Source organism: Poecilia mexicana, unplaced genomic scaffold (assembly GCF_051168715.1).
Source record: "Poecilia mexicana isolate PSO_F unplaced genomic scaffold, ASM5116871v1 scaffold_2, whole genome shotgun sequence".
NCBI classification, from domain to species: domain Eukaryota; kingdom Metazoa; phylum Chordata; class Actinopteri; order Cyprinodontiformes; family Poeciliidae; genus Poecilia; species Poecilia mexicana.
Window position 1 is genome coordinate 14,564,468 of NW_028263371.1, and position 17,789 is coordinate 14,582,256.

At 38.5% G+C, this 17,789-nt stretch overlaps 5 protein-coding genes across 6 annotated transcripts; all 5 read left to right on the plus strand.

Moving 5' to 3' along the window:
• The first annotated feature begins 1,138 nt into the window (after positions 1 to 1,138).
• Positions 1,139 to 2,089, plus strand: LOC106906161 (olfactory receptor 6N2-like). Its single transcript, XM_014971308.2, has one exon. It carries the CDS (start codon positions 1,139 to 1,141, stop codon positions 2,087 to 2,089), a length of 951 nt encoding a protein of 316 aa, XP_014826794.1.
• Positions 2,090 to 4,969: 2,880 nt separating this feature from the next.
• LOC106906149 (olfactory receptor 11A1-like) lies at positions 4,970 to 5,923 on the plus strand. The gene has a single exon (XM_014971298.2). The coding sequence runs from the start codon at positions 4,970 to 4,972 to the stop codon at positions 5,921 to 5,923; it is 954 nt and encodes a 317-aa protein (XP_014826784.1).
• A 1,701-nt stretch (positions 5,924 to 7,624) lies between these two features.
• Positions 7,625 to 9,446, plus strand: LOC106906151 (olfactory receptor 52E4-like). 2 transcript variants are annotated; one of them, XM_088011617.1, is made up of 3 exons: positions 7,625 to 7,884; positions 8,716 to 8,792; positions 8,833 to 9,446. In XM_088011617.1, the coding sequence occupies exons 1-3, from the start codon at positions 7,658 to 7,660 to the stop codon at positions 9,444 to 9,446; spliced, it is 918 nt and encodes a 305-aa protein (XP_087867743.1). In that variant the 5' UTR covers positions 7,625 to 7,657. The 2 variants fall into 2 exon arrangements, with proteins under 2 accessions (XP_087867743.1, XP_087867738.1); XM_088011612.1 differs by having other exon boundaries at positions 7,658 to 7,884; positions 8,716 to 8,817; positions 8,852 to 9,446.
• A 1,589-nt stretch (positions 9,447 to 11,035) lies between these two features.
• On the plus strand, positions 11,036 to 11,956 carry LOC106906152 (olfactory receptor 13C2-like). The gene has a single exon (XM_088011576.1). It carries the CDS (start codon positions 11,036 to 11,038, stop codon positions 11,954 to 11,956), a length of 921 nt encoding a protein of 306 aa, XP_087867702.1.
• A 3,610-nt stretch (positions 11,957 to 15,566) lies between these two features.
• Positions 15,567 to 16,487, plus strand: LOC106906162 (olfactory receptor 11G2-like). The gene has a single exon (XM_014971310.2). The coding sequence runs from the start codon at positions 15,567 to 15,569 to the stop codon at positions 16,485 to 16,487; it is 921 nt and encodes a 306-aa protein (XP_014826796.2).
• Positions 16,488 to 17,789: the final 1,302 nt, after the last annotated feature.

The following is a 17,789-nucleotide window of genomic DNA, read 5'->3' on the forward strand; positions in this document are numbered from 1 at the left end:
CTTTGCCCACCCAACAGAGACAGAGTGAGTGGGGGCCAGACCAGCAGGAAGAAGCAGCAGAGGAAGGCTAGTCCAGCACACCAAAGATCAGGCACCCAACCAACCCCTCACCTTGAACCCACAGGCATGCTGGCAACTCACTATCTACACACAACACATCCACCTTAAATGGCACACCAGGTCCAAAATTAAACCACGTTCCCGATTACTGCCACACACCTCTAATGGCCAGCAACAGCCAGCCAGAAACCCGGGGTCACTTTGGCCAATGAAGAGTTGGCCATTGCAGTCAGGACTCGTGATCCAAAAGTCTGAGCAATCCTGGGAGAACCAGAATCCCCCCAAAGCCCGAAGCCACATGGCCTGCTCCTCGTGCCGGCCCCCAACTCCTAACAGAGAATAGGGGTATGAAAAGACCTCAAAAGACTTTTCCATATGTTGTGGGGTTTCTCCTTATCCTAAAGCCAAACAAAATCAGATTAACATTTATTCGTAACATGTCGGAGCTTGTGTGAAGGGGTGAGATCCACAGAGTTTAGACTGTTGGGACTGTTTCAGTCTGTTTCTTTCTGGCCCATCTCCAGATGGGGTCGCGACCACGTCTAGGCCTGGGTGGCTCGGCTGGTGCTCAGATTGAGGTGTTTGTCAGAAGTACTCTCAGTTGGGCTGCTATTGCCACTAAATACATCTTGTATCAGCTTGAACTTTCCAATGATGTCAGTTATTAGTATTATATGTGCATATGTTTGTTGTTTCTTGTTTTTTTTTCCTCTTTCCGCAGGTCAGAGTTCAAGGGTTTTGACTTGTGTTCTCTATATGCTAATTTCTCTTCCCTACTCTTATCTCCTTTCCTTTTAAGCCTTTTCCTTTTTTTCTATTTTATTTGTGTCCATTACATTTCAAATAAACCCAACACATTTTTTGTAAAGTTTTATATATACATATGAAATAGAAGCTGTAATTCTCCGCTTGTGAAAGTAAATCTGTTGGGCCTGATAAAAGATGTTGAAGGCTGATGTAATGGACCTCCAGAGATGAGCTGTCTGGAGGTTTGTAACATGCTGAAGCAACCTTATAAAATTTTATCAAAGGCTCAGTGTGCTTCATTTCAAGCAGCGGACCCACTGAGTGCACTACCATGAACAATGAGATGAATGTTACCTACATTTTTCTGGATGGGTATGTGGAAATGAGCAAATACAGATATGCTTACTTTCTTCTGATGTTCTCGGCCTATGTCCTAATCATATGCAGTAATTTGACAATCGTGTACCTCATCTGGGTTAACAAAAACCTCCATGAACCAATGTATGTCTTCATTGCTGCCTTGCTGGTGAATTGTGTCTTTTACAGCAGCACCACTTACCCAAAGCTTCTGATTGACTTCTTGTCTGAAAAGCAGAGAATAACCTACGAAGCCTGCCTCCTTCAGTTTTATTTCTTTTACTTTGTGGGTCCGGCAGAGTTCTTTCTGTTAGCGGTCATGTCTTATGATCGGTATGTGTCGATATGCAAGCCTCTGCTCTATCCAACAATTATGACAAACACCACTGTCACTATTTTCCTGGTTTTCTCTTGGTTCGTTCCTGCTTGCCACGCATCAATTCCACTAATAATGCTCAGCAGCACCAAAGTTAAACTCTGCAGCTTTAACATCAGAGGGATATTTTGTAACAATGCAGTCTACACGCTTCAGTGCGTGATGCCGAGATCTCTTGCAATATTTGGTGTGTTTGCCATTCTAGATATTGTAATACTTCCTATACTTTTCATTCTGTTCTCCTATACAAAGATCCTGATCATTTCCTACAGGAGCAGCAAAGAGGTCAGGAGAAAAGCAGCTGAGACCTGCCTGCCCCACTTGTTGGTGTTGTTCAGCCTGACTTTGTTGAGCGTGTACGACATATGCATTGTACGCGTGGAGTCGGACTTTTCAAAAACGGCCCGTTTAATCATGACGTTGCAGATTGTTCTGTATCACCCTTTGTTTAACCCGTTTATATACGGGTTTAAAATGAAGGAAATTTACAAACATCTGAAGCGGTTGTTCTGGCAAGGAAAAGCTGTCTTCAGTAAAAATCTGCAGTAATTGCAGTCAATACTTCTGATGCACCATATGCAAAATATGTTTTACCTAATGTCGTTTAAAGTTTTACTGTTATTGTGTCTATTTATCTGACGCATGTCAATATTACAAGTTTGCAGCGGATAAATATTAGAAATAAAATCACCAAATTAGCCCATGTATACAATGTATTCATTTGTAAATGTTTGTATTATCCTTTACAGAATAAAATTTGCCAAACAATTTTGATTTTGTTATTTCTGCCCCCTTACTCTAAAACTCTGTGCACATCAACAATTAATAAATAATATAATTAATAGACTGTGAGACGATCAGATAGTGTTGCTCATGAATTAAAATGTATACAGTTTCAATTCGAGATGCCACTACTAGTGGAACAAATATCATACAATAGAGGAAAAATTACATTTAAGATAAAGTAATCCTTTAAGTTTACTAGATAAACACACGTCACGATGTCAGTGTTTTGGTGTGTTGTGGGGATTTGCGTTCAACAGTTTCAGTTTTCTTTCAGATAAAGGTTTTATTTCTTGTTTGTAAGTATCAAGGTAATTACTTCTTCAGCTCAATCTCCTTCCTGTTAATGTAGCTCCTGTAGATCAGTTATTCCCCTCACCTGTCCACCGTAGTGTTTAAGTTAGAGTCATGGCTTTGTCTGTTGCAGGATTCTTGTACATCTTACGTCTGTTATTTGGTCAAGTCAAGTCTCTGAAATAAATCTACATTATGCCACGCTGCCGTTCGTATTTTGGCTCACCTTTATTTCCTTCACCACCAACCCTGAAAAGAGATGCTTAAATATTGTCTGCACTTTCTCATCGAGTTAATTGCAGGGTTCTAGTTAACAGCATTTTAAGTGAAAACCATATGTCAATATTTTCAACTCAAAAACTATTTTTGCTATTATTGAATAATTAGACATGTGAACTCAAAAATATGCTCACATGTCATGTTTTGCTTTTAACCCATTACTTAGGTTATTCAAGCATCAGACTGGTGGACATTTACTCATTCAGCATTCAAGTGTTTTAGGAATCATTCGTGGAACTTTGTTGAATAAATATTTCTTTAGAAATGCGAACTGTATATGCCGACATTCGCGTTTGGGAGGTCTGTGTTTGCTGCAACATGTTTATCAGAAGCCAGTTGTTAGTGTTAGTTTGTACTTTTGATGACATGCAAGTACAGATGTTGAAAATGCCATTGTCAGCCAATGGAGGGCATCTGAAGATGGCGTGGTGCTACTTTGTGAAAACAGACCCTGGCTGAAATATTAGGTAAAAAAGGAGGCAGCAGACTTTTTATTTTGTGTACAATATATCTGCCCTAGCATTTGTGAACAAATAGGCTTTAGAAATTGGAAACATACCTTAGAAAAAGATAAAGGACTTTTGGGAAACAAGCATGGTTCCTCAAAATGCTCATCTCTTCCTTCCATTGAGGCCAAGGTTGGAAACTGCTGAATGATGATGTCACCTACAATGTTGATGAGGACATTAAGAAATAAGCGTCAATGACATTTAGGTACGCTGCAGTCAACTACTTAATTGTCCATCAACAAATGACAGCACAGATTCTCAGGGGGAGTCAGAAGTGCATACAGTAATTCCTAATAATTTTAAAATAGTTGACAAATTGCAGACCTCAGGGTAAAAATGCAGAATACCACCAATGACACCTCTAAAACATGACTTTCATTAACCTTCCCATGTCTACTGTCCCTACACATGTATACGCTCCTACCATCTGGTATGCCACCAGTCAATTGCTTGCCCTGCAGAAACATCTGCACTACAGCTTTCATCTGCTTGATGCACCTCTCTGGTTCTTGGTGGATTCTTCTGGGATGAAGACATGCAATGTTCCTAACCATGGGAAATTTTAGGGGACATTTTCCCTGCAACTTTCCCACCACCTTGACAAGGCACTGCAAACACTCTTGCCTGAAGTTGAGCACCGAAAGCTCCCCTACTTTAAGTCAGTTACCCCATTCCAGGTTAAATTTATATTCTTCTTGCAAACTTTGCAAAAAGCTTGGCGATCGTCTCCCATGACCGACATAGATGCCGGGTCTTCAAGCCAAAGCTGCGCGAACTTACATTTCCCCATGGTGGGGTGCAAAATGACTTGCTACTTCCAGAAAATTAGGCGGTTTCAACAGTGCGCATGTGCACAGTGGGTCCCCGAGCAGAACATCAACGTCAGCTAAGGGTATATTTTTACAGAATACAGCTTGTATAGTTAAACGAACTTAAAACAAAAAGTCATCATCAACGGAAAAATGAAAATTTTGAAGCGGTTAATGAAAAATTTACTACCAAGTGAAATTCTGCTTGTTACCTTCTACTACCTTTTACTGGCCTTAATTTGAGCCAATTTAATTTACTACCTTTTACCACCATGCGGAAACCCTGATTTATGTCCAACTTAGCCTGGTCATTGCCTTCCTGAGTTATTCTGTTCTATTAAAATCACAGGTCAACTCAGACATACCACAGCAAACCATCACATTTCAGCTGTCCGTATAGCTAACATGCAAGTTTAATGGTAGTTGAACAGAACTAGAAGAAAACCCACGTACTGAATAACATGTTACACAAACTCTTTAACAGAATTCATTATGAATATGCCAACCCTAGCTACTATTTGCAGAGTAGTGATAACTTTAAGAAAACTTTTGGCCTCCAAGGTTTTAAGAACTTGGTAAGCTGCAAGATTTTTGAGTTAATGAGTCCCATGGAGAATAAGTGAATATAATAAAAACCTACACGCACCAAGACCAACTGCTTTGCACATTTTGAGAGAGAGCAGACAACAGACATACTTTCAAATTCCTTTCAATTTTTAAAAGTGAAACCATTGCCACTTTCTGTTCATGATGTTATGTTTGTGTACAGCATATTTATGGATGGTGAAGTTAATGAAACATTTTTGACTCTTGATGGACATGTAGAATTGCATAAATATAGGTATCTGTATTTTGTTGTCACACTGACTGTGTACATTTTTATTGTTGTTGCTAACCTGACCATTGTGTATGTCATATGGATGCATGAAAACCTCCATGAGCCCATGTACGTTTTCATCGCCGCTTTGCTTCTGAACTCTGTTATTTTCAGCACTAACATTTATCCAAAACTGCTGTCAGATTTTCTATCTGAAAAACAGATTATATCATATCCGGCTTGTTACGTGCAGTTTTTTCTCTACTATTGTTTGGGCGCTTCAGAGTTTTCACTGCTGGCAGCAATGGCCTACGATCGCTACGTGTCTATATGCAAACCTCTGCAATATGCAACAATAATGGGAAGAACCACAGTTAGTATTTACTTGAGTCTAGCTTGGCTGGTGCCTGCGTGTCTGATTGCAGTTATGGTAGTGCTGAATGTTAATGTAAAGCTCTGTAAATATGATATAAATGGAATTTTATGTAATAATTCAATCTACGGTCTCCACTGCGTAGACTCGAAGGTGCAAACCGTGTTTGGTGCCGTTGTGTTGGTTTTGACTCTGTTGTTCCCTCTGCTTTTCATAGTTTTTACTTACACCAGAATATTTATCATATCCTATCGCAGCTCTAAAGAAGTCAGAAAGAAAGCAGCTCAGACCTGCTTACCCCATCTGCTGGTGTTGATCAGTTTCTCCTGTTTGTGTGCGTTTGATGTCATCATAGCTCGACTGGGATCCAACCTTACGAAGGTTGTCCGTTTAATAATGACTTTACAGGCAGTTCTGTATCATCCTCTGTTTAATCCAATCATATATGGTTTAAAAATGAAGGAGATATCTAAACAACTGAAAAGGTTGTTCTCTCAAGCTAAAGTAACACACTTCTAAAGTTTCTTATTATATCAACGTAAGATTATTTGACACATTCTTATACGTTTGTATTGTTAGTCATGCGAAATAAGTAAATGTGCTATGGTTTACAAAAACCTTTTTATGAAGAGCAGTCTTGTCTAACTAATGTAAATTTTCTAGTTCAATTTTGCATAGCTTCTTTCTTAAGGTTGTCGTGTAGAAAAATAAAACTATGGTTGAAATACACAAAAAGTATAAAAAACATGAAATAAGCATCTGATCCAGAGTGAGTAAGTTATAGCGGCCCTCATGTATAACGTAATTGGGACTGTCACAAGAGAAAGAACTGTACACTGTCTTAAAATAATTAACATTACCTGACTCTTTTGAATTAAAGCCATTTTTTCTCCATTAAAAGCCTCTGACTACATTGTTTTTATCTCAGTGGTGTATTGTTGCTCAAGCATATAATACATAAATTTCATTCCAGTTGATACTTGGTTACTGGCACGTAACGCGTTGGTGTTTTTTCTACCAACGTATAAACTTTATTACTGGCTCAATTTTTAGATTCTGAGGTGGTGTTCGATGTAGATTTTGTATAAATCGTGTGCACACAGAAATTGCAGGTATGAAGGCATAGGAAATGCGTGTTCAGCTAAAGGCTGTGAATGGCTAGCTAAAGACTATATATAAGACTAAGGGTATGAATGACAGCTAAGACATGGACCCTGCAAGAGACAAAGACTATGGATGGCTTAAATACACAAAGGGTAATCAAAGAGACAAAACACAGCTGGGAACTAATCAGGGAAACAGACATGACGGCACAGAGACTCAAACAGATCTAACAGAAAACCTATAGAAAACACACAGAGAACTCAAATCACATAGGAAAAATCCAAACCCTGACAGTAGTTAGGCGAATGTTTCTGAGCTCCAACCGGAGCTTATGGTTCTCCTAGTTGGCCACCTTCCTGCAGCCAGCACAATCAATGTGGGACCCAGGTCAGCACCTTCCGAGTTGCTAGGTAGATCAAGTACCCGTACATATACAGGTTAAACTGTTGCTATACATATACAGGTTATGTACAGGTACCTGTCTTCACATGCGCCGAATCAGTAAAGAGTTGGACATTGAAAAATGTGATAACCTTAAAGGGGCAGTGTTATGTATTTTCTGGGTACATCTTGCCATTATATAGCACAATCAAGTAGCCATTTTACCTTCAGCTATAAAAATGCTGTATATCAAATATGACTTCAGAGAAATTTGACTTCAGTTTGGAGCCTTGGAATTGGACCTCTGTCTATTTAAGAAGCTCCCATTCTGTCCGACACTCCGCCTTCATTACGTCGTCATGGCAACGCTTCTCCATGCTGTTCTTAGATGCCATTTACAATTATCCTTACAAACTTTCTGTATGACAGATTTTGATTCAATTGATTTACCTTACTTTCTAAATATTTGTGGAAATCATTTGAAGAATTGAAACTTAGTTGTCATCGGTTCATCTGAAGTATTTTGTGTATTTAAGTTTATGTTGAAAACCTCATCTGAGCCTGGTTGTTATTTGTAGAGTGGCACTTTTAAGTTTAGATATGACACACTGAAAGAAACAAAAGTTCCCAAGAGAAGAGCTTTAACATTCGACGTAGGTGCCGACGTAAGGTCCAGGTCTCCAGGTTGTTATTCTGAAGGAGGAACAGTTGCTACTCGTTGTTTATTGTGCTGTTTATGATATTATTATGTCTTTGTGAAACACATTTATGGAAGGTGAAGTTAATCAAACATATATAACCCTTGAAGGACATGTAGAGTTGGACAAATTCAGGTATCTTTATTTTGCAGTCATGCTAGCAGCGTATGTTTGCATCGTCGTCTGTAACCTGACCATTGTGTATCTCATATGGACGCACAGAAACCTCCATGAGCCCATGTACGTTTTCATCGCCGCTTTGCTTCTGAACTCTGTTGTTTTCAGCCATGGGCGTAGGTTTGGGTAGGGACGGTAGGGACATGTCCCGACCAATATTCACGGGATATGAAAAAGTCCCGACCAATTTTTGCCATATTGGCTCAAAGAACGTGGATCTACGATCTTTGATTAGCAGCAACAGGCGGTGCGCGGAACGGAAGCTTCTTAGTTTGACATTTATTATGAGCCTCCGAGACCGTGTCGGAACGGTGCTGTCGGGGGGGTGGGGGGAAGGGGAGTCAGTTGAATCGTCGGACGTTCTTTGATTAGCTGCAAAAGGCGGCGGCTAGCTGGGCACACGCGTCTCCTTCTGAGTCTCGAGACCATGTCGCCACCAAAAAAGAAAAGGACAGACATTAGAAGTTATTTCGCTACGTCGGCTGTAAGTACAGTGAGTGGACCCATAAGTTAGATATCTATCACGCAACGCATTTGTTGTAAAGTCCGGTGTTTAGTAAGGTCAGCACTGAATGTGAGGTAGAATAGGTCTGTTAATTATGTAATATTTTTTCTTTTTTCTTTTATTATTGATTTCTTCTTATCTGCAATTGTGTTTGCTGTATCCAGAGGATATTTCTTTTGATCTTACTTGTAACGTTTGCTGAATTTTGTAAAGGAAAAAGTAAAGTGTTCTTGAACTGATCTGCTGAGTATGACTGTATCTGGTTGTATACACAAGATGTATGATATGGTTATGGTTGGGGGGAGGGGGTTATTAAGCCAATGTGGTTTCCCCCCCCTTCTCAAAAATGTTCGGTGCTCTTGGGCATTTCACTGTGCTGCCGGGGGGGTGGGGGGGTGTCAAGGTCCCCACCAAAACTTAGACCGAACCTACACCCTTGTTTTCAGCACTAACATTTATCCAAAACTGCTGTCAGATTTTCTATCTGAGAAACAGATTGTATCGTATTCAGCTTATTTGCAGTGTTTATTTATTTATTTATTTGCAGTGTTTTCTCTGTTAAGCTTTTCTCTTTTTTCTAAGTGGCTCAGAGTTTTTACTGCTGGCAGCAATGGCCTACGATCGCCACGTGTCTATATGTAAACCTTTACAATATGCAACAATAATGGCGAGAAACACGGTTAGTATTTTCTTGGTGCCTGCCAGTGTGACGGGTGTGCAGGTGGTGCTGAGCTCCAACATTAAACTGTGTACACTGCATTTAGATGGGATCTTGTGTAATAATTCAATTTACAATATGTACTGCGTGAGCTCAAAAGTCCACATCGTATTCGGTGCTATTTCTGTGGCTTTGATTGCCTTTTTCTCCCTGAATTTCATCATTTTCAGCTGCACCAGAATATTTATCATATCCTATCGCAGCTCTAAGGAAATCAGAAAGAAAGCAGCTCAGACCTGCTCGCCCCATCTGCTGGTGTTGATCAGTTTCTCCTGTCTGTGTGTGCTTGATGTCATCATAGTCCGACTGGGATCCAACCTTACAAAATTAGTGCGTTTAATAATGACTTTACAGGCAGTTCTGTATCATCCTCTATTAAACCCAGGCATATATGGTTTAAAAATGAAGGAGATATCTAAACAACTGAAAAGGTTGTTTTATCAAACTAAAGCTCAATAGTGATGAACTTGATGTATTGATCTTAGAATACCACCTGACACTTATTGTTAGTATTCCTAAACTATTTTAAAGTGGATATTATAATGTTAAGATGTATATGTGTAGTTTAAGTGAAGTATGTGTGGATTTTACAAATGGCTGACAAAAACAACAGTTACATACATCAGCTTAACCAGAGAAGGCCGATTACTGTCAGTTTCCTGTTTAACATTTTCATGATTGGACCCAGTTCCTAGTATTATCCTTTTGGTTTTTGAATTAAACACGTTTTCCAAATTTGTTTGACGTTTGATTCTTGCTGCAGCACATCTTTGAATACATGTTTAAGTGCACAAGCTTGTAAAGGCATTGGAGGCCGGATAAAGCAACAAAACAATAAAAAGTGAAAGTAGGCTTGGAACATGAAGTTTAAACGCAATCATCAACGTCAGTGTTGTGTACGGTATTTACAGGGTGGCCCATGAAAAAGTAGCCCGCGTTACTATAGTATTACTGGCGGCCTTCAGTAAAGAAAGAAAGAACTTGAAATGCCAAAATCTTAACAACTTCCTCCAAGTTGCTGGATTTAACAGCTTGTGACTTTTATCTGTGGGGCAATTTGAAGGGAAAAGTGTACGCTAATAACCCGAGAACTTTACAGCAGTTGAAAGACAATATTTGTAATGCAATTCAGAGCATTGGTGCCCCAGAGTTGTGTTGCATATGACAATATGTTAAGATGCACCCAAAACTGTATTGATGCACGAGGAGATTATTTCCAGGACTTTCTGTAAAGAGTGAGCAAAGATTTTGGCATTTCAAGTTCTTTCTTTCTGGAAGGTCGCCAGTAATACTATAGTAGCGCGGGCTACATTTTCGTGGGCCATCCTGTACATTAACGTCTACCAAAATGATTCAAGGCTCAATCCCCAACCCCTTAATAATATAGGTCAATAGAAAAAAGAAGGGTTTAAAAAATACAAATGTATTGTATTAGATTGTATTTTTTTTGTTCGCATACTTTATTTTGTGTGAGTTGCTCTTTCCTACTAGTGTTCTGTTTCCTCTATACACTACCAGGTTCTAGATTGGTGATCAGCTGATCTTTTAAACTTTGTCAGTTTATTTCTGCATCCATGTCAGTGGCGCGATTGATGATGAGCTGAATTACTTTACGTTCAAGTCAACCTCACAGTGGACCTGTTTATTTTATGATGAGCCAATATGAACACATAAATACTAAAGGCCTAGTGTCCATAGTACTCTCCCTTTGAACTGGGTAAACCAGTCTCACACTAGGCTGGTTTATGCATAGTGTGTTCATTTTAGGACACAGAGAATTCAAATCTAATTTACTTATTTGAAAACACACAAGCAACATTTCTTTTAAGTCTGCTTTACCTTAGATGTGTTTAACTTTGTGAGTTTGAGCTATTTAAGTTGGTAAATTAGTTGAAGAACTTGAACAGCAATGAAGGCCTCCAGAGGCATGATCCCTAATGCAAACTGATAAAAACATTTACGCAAACTGAGACGATGCAGTCTGTGAATTGTGTTTGTGCAAGACCTTTAAGCAATTTGTCTGACCAAATGAACATTGATAAACATTTATGGACGAGGTAAATATCACCTACGTAACGTTAACTGGTTATGTAGAAATGAACAAACTAAAGTATTTGTATTTCACTGTGATGTTGATGGTTTATATTGTAATATGCTGCAGTAATGGAACAATCGTTTATGTTATCTGTTTTCACAAAAACCTCCATGAGCCGATGTACATCTTCATTGCTGCTTTGCAGTTTAACTCTATTGTTTACAGTACGACTGTTTACCCAAAGCTTTTGATTGACTTTTTATCTGAAAGACAGATCATAAAATATTCATCCTGCATTATTCAGTTGTTTATCTTTTATTCTGTAGCTGGTACTGAATTCTTTCTGTTAGCAGTCATGGCCTTTGACAGATATGTGTCAATATGTAAACCTCTGAGATATCCAACCATCATGAGGAAAACTACGGTGACGTCTCTCCTGGTTCTGGCCTGTTTGGTACCTGCTTCTCACATTGGAGGAGAAGCAATACTGATCAGCAAAGTTCAATTATGTCATTCAGAATTGGATGGAATATTCTGTAACAATGGCATTTTTACTCTTCACTGTGTGAAATCCAGAGTGCTTACAATATTTGGGATTTTTACATTGCTAAATCTTGCAATGCTCCCTGTGCTGTTCACAATATTTACATATACAAAAATTTTAATAATCTCCTATAAAAGTTCAAAAGCATTTAGAAGAAAGGCTGCTGAGACGTGTGTGCCGCATCTGCTGGTTTTAATCAACTTCTCCTATTTGTGTATTTTTGAGGTAGTCATAGCTCGAGTGGAATCAGATTTTCCAAAACCTGCTCGCTTCGTATTGGCTTTGCAGTTACTTGTGATTCAACCTTTGTTTAATCCGTTTATATATGGCTTAAAAATGAAGGAAATCTCTAAACATTTAAAGATGTTGCTCTCTTTGTCCAAAATCTGAGTGGAATTGTGTTTTTTTTTTCATGTATCACATCTACCTCTAGTTTTATGAGGTTAAAATTTGACTTTGTTTGCACTCCATATAACAATTAATTTACAATTTTAAAAAATGACAATTTTTACTACATTATTTGTAATGAGTTGACAGTTTGTAAGAAACTCAGTGCTGTTTTGTGTTCATGACTGTCATCATCATCATAACATTGTACAGTTACAAATATGTTTTATGATTAAAATGACCTCATTTTTACACACAAATAACCTGCATTACAATTTACCTTTAATTTATTGATCTGGGAAAAGTTGGGCAAAAATGACTTAATGTCCATTACAGAGATAGGAAATTTTTTTATTGTTTTTAAGTGAAACTGAAATTAGATTAACTAATTTTCAATTTAAACTTCATAAATATTAACTGAATAATAACAGAAAATAATTTTCTAACTTGTTATCTGTGTGAAAACGACTGAGGAATATATATATATATATATATATATATATATATATATATATATATATATATATAGCTCAGTGTTTACCTGAACAACAGACTGGATGGTAGGCTGTAAATATAAATATAGTTTCAACAAACGTCTTAAGTTAAGAATTTAATCAGACTGATCACACTCTAGCGCTGTGATCAATCGCATTTAATCACTATGCCTAACTTTGTAAGCTTGAAGTATAAACATGCAGTCGAGAGTCGTGGCAGTAGAGAACTCAGTCCTCTACTGTCTCTCAGTAGATCAACTTACTCCACTACGCACACATAAGAAGTCGCAAACTTGTTCAGGGGACAACTGACAGAAAAGATGTTTGGTTTTCTGGCTCCTGAGTTTTACTGTAGAGAGGGAGGACTGTCTGTTGTTTGGGAGGATTTACTGGATCACCTCATCCACACCGACACAGGACAGCTACCGTGACTTTAATACTGAAGCACAGTCCATAGTGTTTACAGTTTGTCCATTGCAGAATAAAACAGACGAGTCGCCTTCAGCTCCAGACTGCCAAACAAACATGCCTGCACTTAGTGCTTGGAAGCTGGAGTGTGTCTTTCTCTCCTGGAGACATGGGACCCTTTAGGCCACTGGCATTGTGTCATTTTCACAAAGCGTCTTTAAGCTTCTGCCTTTACTTTGAGCCAGTTAGCAAGGTCTCTAAGGTTGTAGGGGTTGAGTTGACTTGTGTTGCGGTGACCCTGTGTTTAGAAGTGCTCTGCTGAGAGATGACAGGGTGAGAGCCCGAGTGTTGGAAGCAGTTGACCATCTTGAATAGCAGATCCGGTCTGCTGCTGCTGTGAACTTGCACTTATTTTGCCAACTCTATGTGGCGCAAGACAAGATGTGAGGGACTGAGAAAAGTTGATGTGGTTGCCCTGAAGGTAGGCTGGTAGGTGCCGTTGCCATCCAGCTGTAATCACTGGTGTTCTTATTGTGTCCATTTTGATGATATGGGTATAGTAATCTGCTTGAAGGACCGTTATTGTGGACTGTATGTTGTTTGGGAGGATTTACTGGATCACCTCATTCACTCTGTCGCGGCCTTCTATGTTCCAAAAACCAAAAGTCCAACCAAGGCCGTGGGTGGTAACAGGTGGTTTGATTTGAACACACTTCCGACTTAAAAAACTATATTCTTTATTTCTTGTAAAAAATAACGACAAAATAATTACCAAAAATGACTTACAACTTAACCAAAAATGAAAATAAATTTGCTGTTTCAAGTACAAAAAAGTGGTGAAAAAATAATTAACAAAAACCTCCCGTCAACATACCAAACATTGCCAAACAATGCCTCCACCAAGCACCGGTTCGTTTTTAATTACTCAAATTAATGGGAGCGTCTAATCAATTACTACAGAAGAGGATTAAGGCTACTGAAAAAAAAAAAAAAAAAAGGATTCTGACTTTAAATCTCAGAATTCTTTTTATTTTTAATTTTTTTTGGTGGCCCTAATCCTCTTCCGTAAATTACCTACATAATCTAATCCATTCAAATATACAAGTTAATTACAGATTTTGGAGCTAAACTAACTTAAATAAATTATAATTTCCCAAAATAGAAACTAAATTACCGTATTTTCCGGACTATAAGTCGCAATGCCAAAGTTAAAAAAAAAAAAAAACGGTAAACATACACATATAAGCCGCAGATTATTGTGGAAAACCTGCCGCTCCAGGTTTTCCACAATGATGCAGTAGCAGCAGAGGGGGGGCGGACACCCAAACTTTGAGTCATAACTGGTAAATTTAATATCACATTTATTATGGTTGAAAAAGAAAAAGTTGCCAAGTTTAGACTTAATTGAACTGATTACGGTAGTTTCCGAACGGTAACAGTAAGAGTAGAAGTGCTGATCCTTCGTGTCTGCTAGCATGTGCTAAATGAAAATGGGCGCTTTCTTCTTCTTCTTCCTTTGCTTCTTTTTTAGATTTCAACAGCAGCTTGCATCCATTATTTCCATTATTGTTGCACTACTGCCTTCTACTAGATTCTAATATCTATGCCTCAAATTCTCATAATGATCCTAGTTTGATTTAAAAAACGAAAAATCTTCTTTTTGCACTCAATGCTATTTAACTGATCAACAATATTCTCAAATTTCAATTCCCTATTAAAACCTAATTCCGTTTTAATGGGTGCTTTCTTCTTTTATTTCCAATTTGACTTCCAATGATTTACTTCCTGCTAAAGAGCCCCCTGGTGGTTGAAGAAAAATCCACATATCAGCCGCACTGGGCTACAAGCTGCATGGTTCAAACCTTAGGAAAAAAGTAGCGGTTTATAGTCCGGAAAACACGGTAGTAGAAATTACAATTCACAAAATATGCATAAATGGCCACAACACACACTGACACTTAGAGAGCGAGGCCAGACACAGGACAGCTACCGTGACTTTAATACTGAAGCACAGTCCAAAGTGTTTACAGTTTGTCAATTGCAGAATAATCTGTCTCAACAGTCTGCTTTATGGCTACACATTTATAGAGGGATCACTTGTTTGTGATCACAGTGCAGTGTCTGACTGCTGAAAGAGACAGCCGGCTTTTGAAATGTCAAATGTCGCTGGTTGCCATTGTTACCCGTATTTATCTTGCTATTTTAACATTAGCCAGCATGTTGTCAGGATATTACATCTGTTTATCACAGCGTGATAATGTAAGTTATTCTATCAAATTAACGTTAGTGAATGAGATAAATGCGCTACAAAGTTTTTCATTTTAAATGCAATCTATATATTTTTGGTACCGTATCAGCAGAAATGCTGCTCACCTAAAGATGCACCCTTGCGAATCTCATTTTGAGATGAAGGATTCAGGAATGACCTCCTGACTTTGATTCCACAGAGAATACAGATCTAATTAATTTAGGAAAAAAAATCACGTAACATTTCTTTTTAAGTATTCTTGAATACTTAAAAGTATTGCGGCCTATTGTGGTTACTCTGAGCTGGATAGAAAGCTCCAGAGATGTGATCCTTGTAGGATAAGGCAAACAGATAAAATCCTTTGCACCAACCCAGATCATTCAGTTGGTAAACTTTGCCTCTTGGAAAATATGCATCTGCTTTTTAGCTATTTACTTAACTGAATGAACATTCGAAAAGATTTATGGACGAGGTAAATATCACCTACATAACGTTAAATGGTTATGTAGAAATGAATAGGTTGAAATATTTGTATTTTACTGTGATGTTGATGGTTTATATTTTAATATTCCTCTGTAACGGAACTGTCTTTTATATTATCTGTTTTCACAAAAACCTCCATGAGCCGATGTACATCTTCATTGCTGCTTTGCTGTTTAACTCTGTTGTTTACAGTACGACTATTTACCCAAAGCTTTTGATCGACTTTTTATCTGAAAAACAGATCATAACATATTCATCCTGCATTATTCAGTTGTTTATGTTTTATTCTGTAGGTGGTACTGAATTCTTTCTGTTAGCAGTCATGGCCTTTGACAGATACGTGTCAATATGTAAACCTCTGAGATATCCAACCATCATGAGGAAAACTACGGTGACATCTCTCCTGGTTCTGGCCTGTGTTGTACCTGCTTCTCACATTGGAGGAGAAGCGATACTGATCAGCAAAGCTCAATTATGTCATTCAGATTTGGATGGAATATTCTGTAACAATGGCATTTTTACTCTTCACTGTGTGAAATCCAGAGCGCTTACAATATTTGGGATTTTTTCATTGCTAGATCTTGTAATGCTCCCTGTGCTGTTCACAATATTTACATATACAAAGATTTTAATAATCTCCTATAAAAATTCAAAAGCATTTAGAAGAAAGGCTGCTGAGACGTGTGTGCCGCATCTGCTGGTTTTAATCAGCTTCTCCTATTTGTCTACATACGACGTGGTCATAGCTCGAGTGGAATCAGATTTTCCAAAACCTGCTCGCTTTGTAATGACTTTGCAAATATTTTTGTATCAACCTTTGTTTAATCCATTTATATATGGCTTAAAAATGAAGGAAATCTCTAAACATTTAAAAAAGTTGCTCTCTTTCTCCAAAATATAAGTGGAATTGTGTGGGGCTTTTTTTTTTATTAAAGTAATAATCTTGCTTCTAATTAATGAATAAAAAAATACACTTTTTGTTTTAAACACAACAATTAAATGTTTCACTTTAAAACAGTCAAATTGATAAACTTTCTAAATAACTGTATTGACACATCTGGTGGTTGTCTTGCTTGTTTTTATGTTTTGTAGATTTGTAGTTTTGAACATCATTCCATGATTTTTGCCCTGAAAATGACAGAAAAAGCTACAAAGTATTTACACATTCAACAAGTAATTCCAGATAGCGTTCCAAAGTTCAATATACAGTATGTGATGTGATTCTGAAATAATATGATAAATTAAAAATAAAAAGCCTTATCCTAAAAATAGCTACTGAGAGTTTTTTTTAAAAGGTTTTATTATACCTAGTGGCCTTTATTTGATAGTTAGTTGACAGGAAGGTGGGTAACAAAAGAGGAGGAAGACATGCAGCAAAGGTCACCAGGTCAGGAATTGAGCCTGCGACAGCCACGTCGAGGACTGAGGCTTCCATATGTGGGTTGTGCTTAACCACTGCGCCACCACAGCACACCCCCTACTCAGAGTTACTTCTTTTGAGTTGGGATGTATTTTACTTAAAGGTTTTCGGTACAAATTTGACCAGCGAGTCAGTGTTGCAGCTTCTTTAAGACGTTCCAACATTGGCACTTATCCATTATGTCTTTTAATATGTGTAAGCTAAATACGATTGATTTGTTTCTCACATTAATAGGGAAGCACAGGAACAAGATGGAAACTGACTAGAAGTTCTTAATTTCCCAACATGTTATTTGCTGACGATACTGTGCAAGGAGATTTATTCGACATCATTCCTCTTCAGTGGGGCAGTGTTATTTCAATCTGGAGAGACTCAGACGGAGAGAGGGAAGCTGTTAAAAGGGGTAATGACAAAAATAACGTGAAAATAAACACAAAGTTCTTTGGCGATCAGGCCCCGGCCGGGGACTTCGAGCTGGACTTCGATAAGCTCGATGAACATTCCTGATGCAGCGAGGGAATGTTAACCCCCCGGGGCCTGTGCTGGTGGCGGCGGTCAGAGGATGATGAGGCCTGAGAGCTGGGAGCTGAAGGTGGAGGTGGGGTGGCGGTGGGTTGATCGGGGCTGGTAAGCGTAGGAGGCTGGGAGTGAAGGTCCTTTTGAACCAGAGCCTGGACGATGATTGGCTGGAGTGAGGCTTGGACCTGCGTTGATAGGTCCGGGTTGCGGAGAGGGAGGCACTGATTGCAGGGCCAGGTGCGCCAAAAGAGTCTTCCAGCCTGA

Excerpts from the sequence above, each read along its gene's own strand:
- LOC106906161 (XM_014971308.2), top strand. The coding sequence starts at position 1,139 with ATGAACAATGAGATGAATGTTACCTACATTTTTCTGGATGGGTATGTG.
- LOC106906149 (XM_014971298.2), top strand. The coding sequence starts at position 4,970 with ATGTTTGTGTACAGCATATTTATGGATGGTGAAGTTAATGAAACATTT.
- LOC106906151 (XM_088011612.1), top strand. The coding sequence starts at position 7,658 with ATGGAAGGTGAAGTTAATCAAACATATATAACCCTTGAAGGACATGTA. Across the intron at positions 7,885-8,715 it reads GTTTTCAGCCATGGGCGTAG|CACTAACATTTATCCAAAAC; the intron begins GTTTGGGTAGGG and ends CCTTGTTTTCAG. Across the intron at positions 8,818-8,851 it reads TTTATTTATTTATTTGCAGT|TGGCTCAGAGTTTTTACTGC; the intron begins GTTTTCTCTGTT and ends CTTTTTTCTAAG.
- LOC106906152 (XM_088011576.1), top strand. The coding sequence starts at position 11,036 with ATGGACGAGGTAAATATCACCTACGTAACGTTAACTGGTTATGTAGAA.
- LOC106906162 (XM_014971310.2), top strand. The coding sequence starts at position 15,567 with ATGGACGAGGTAAATATCACCTACATAACGTTAAATGGTTATGTAGAA.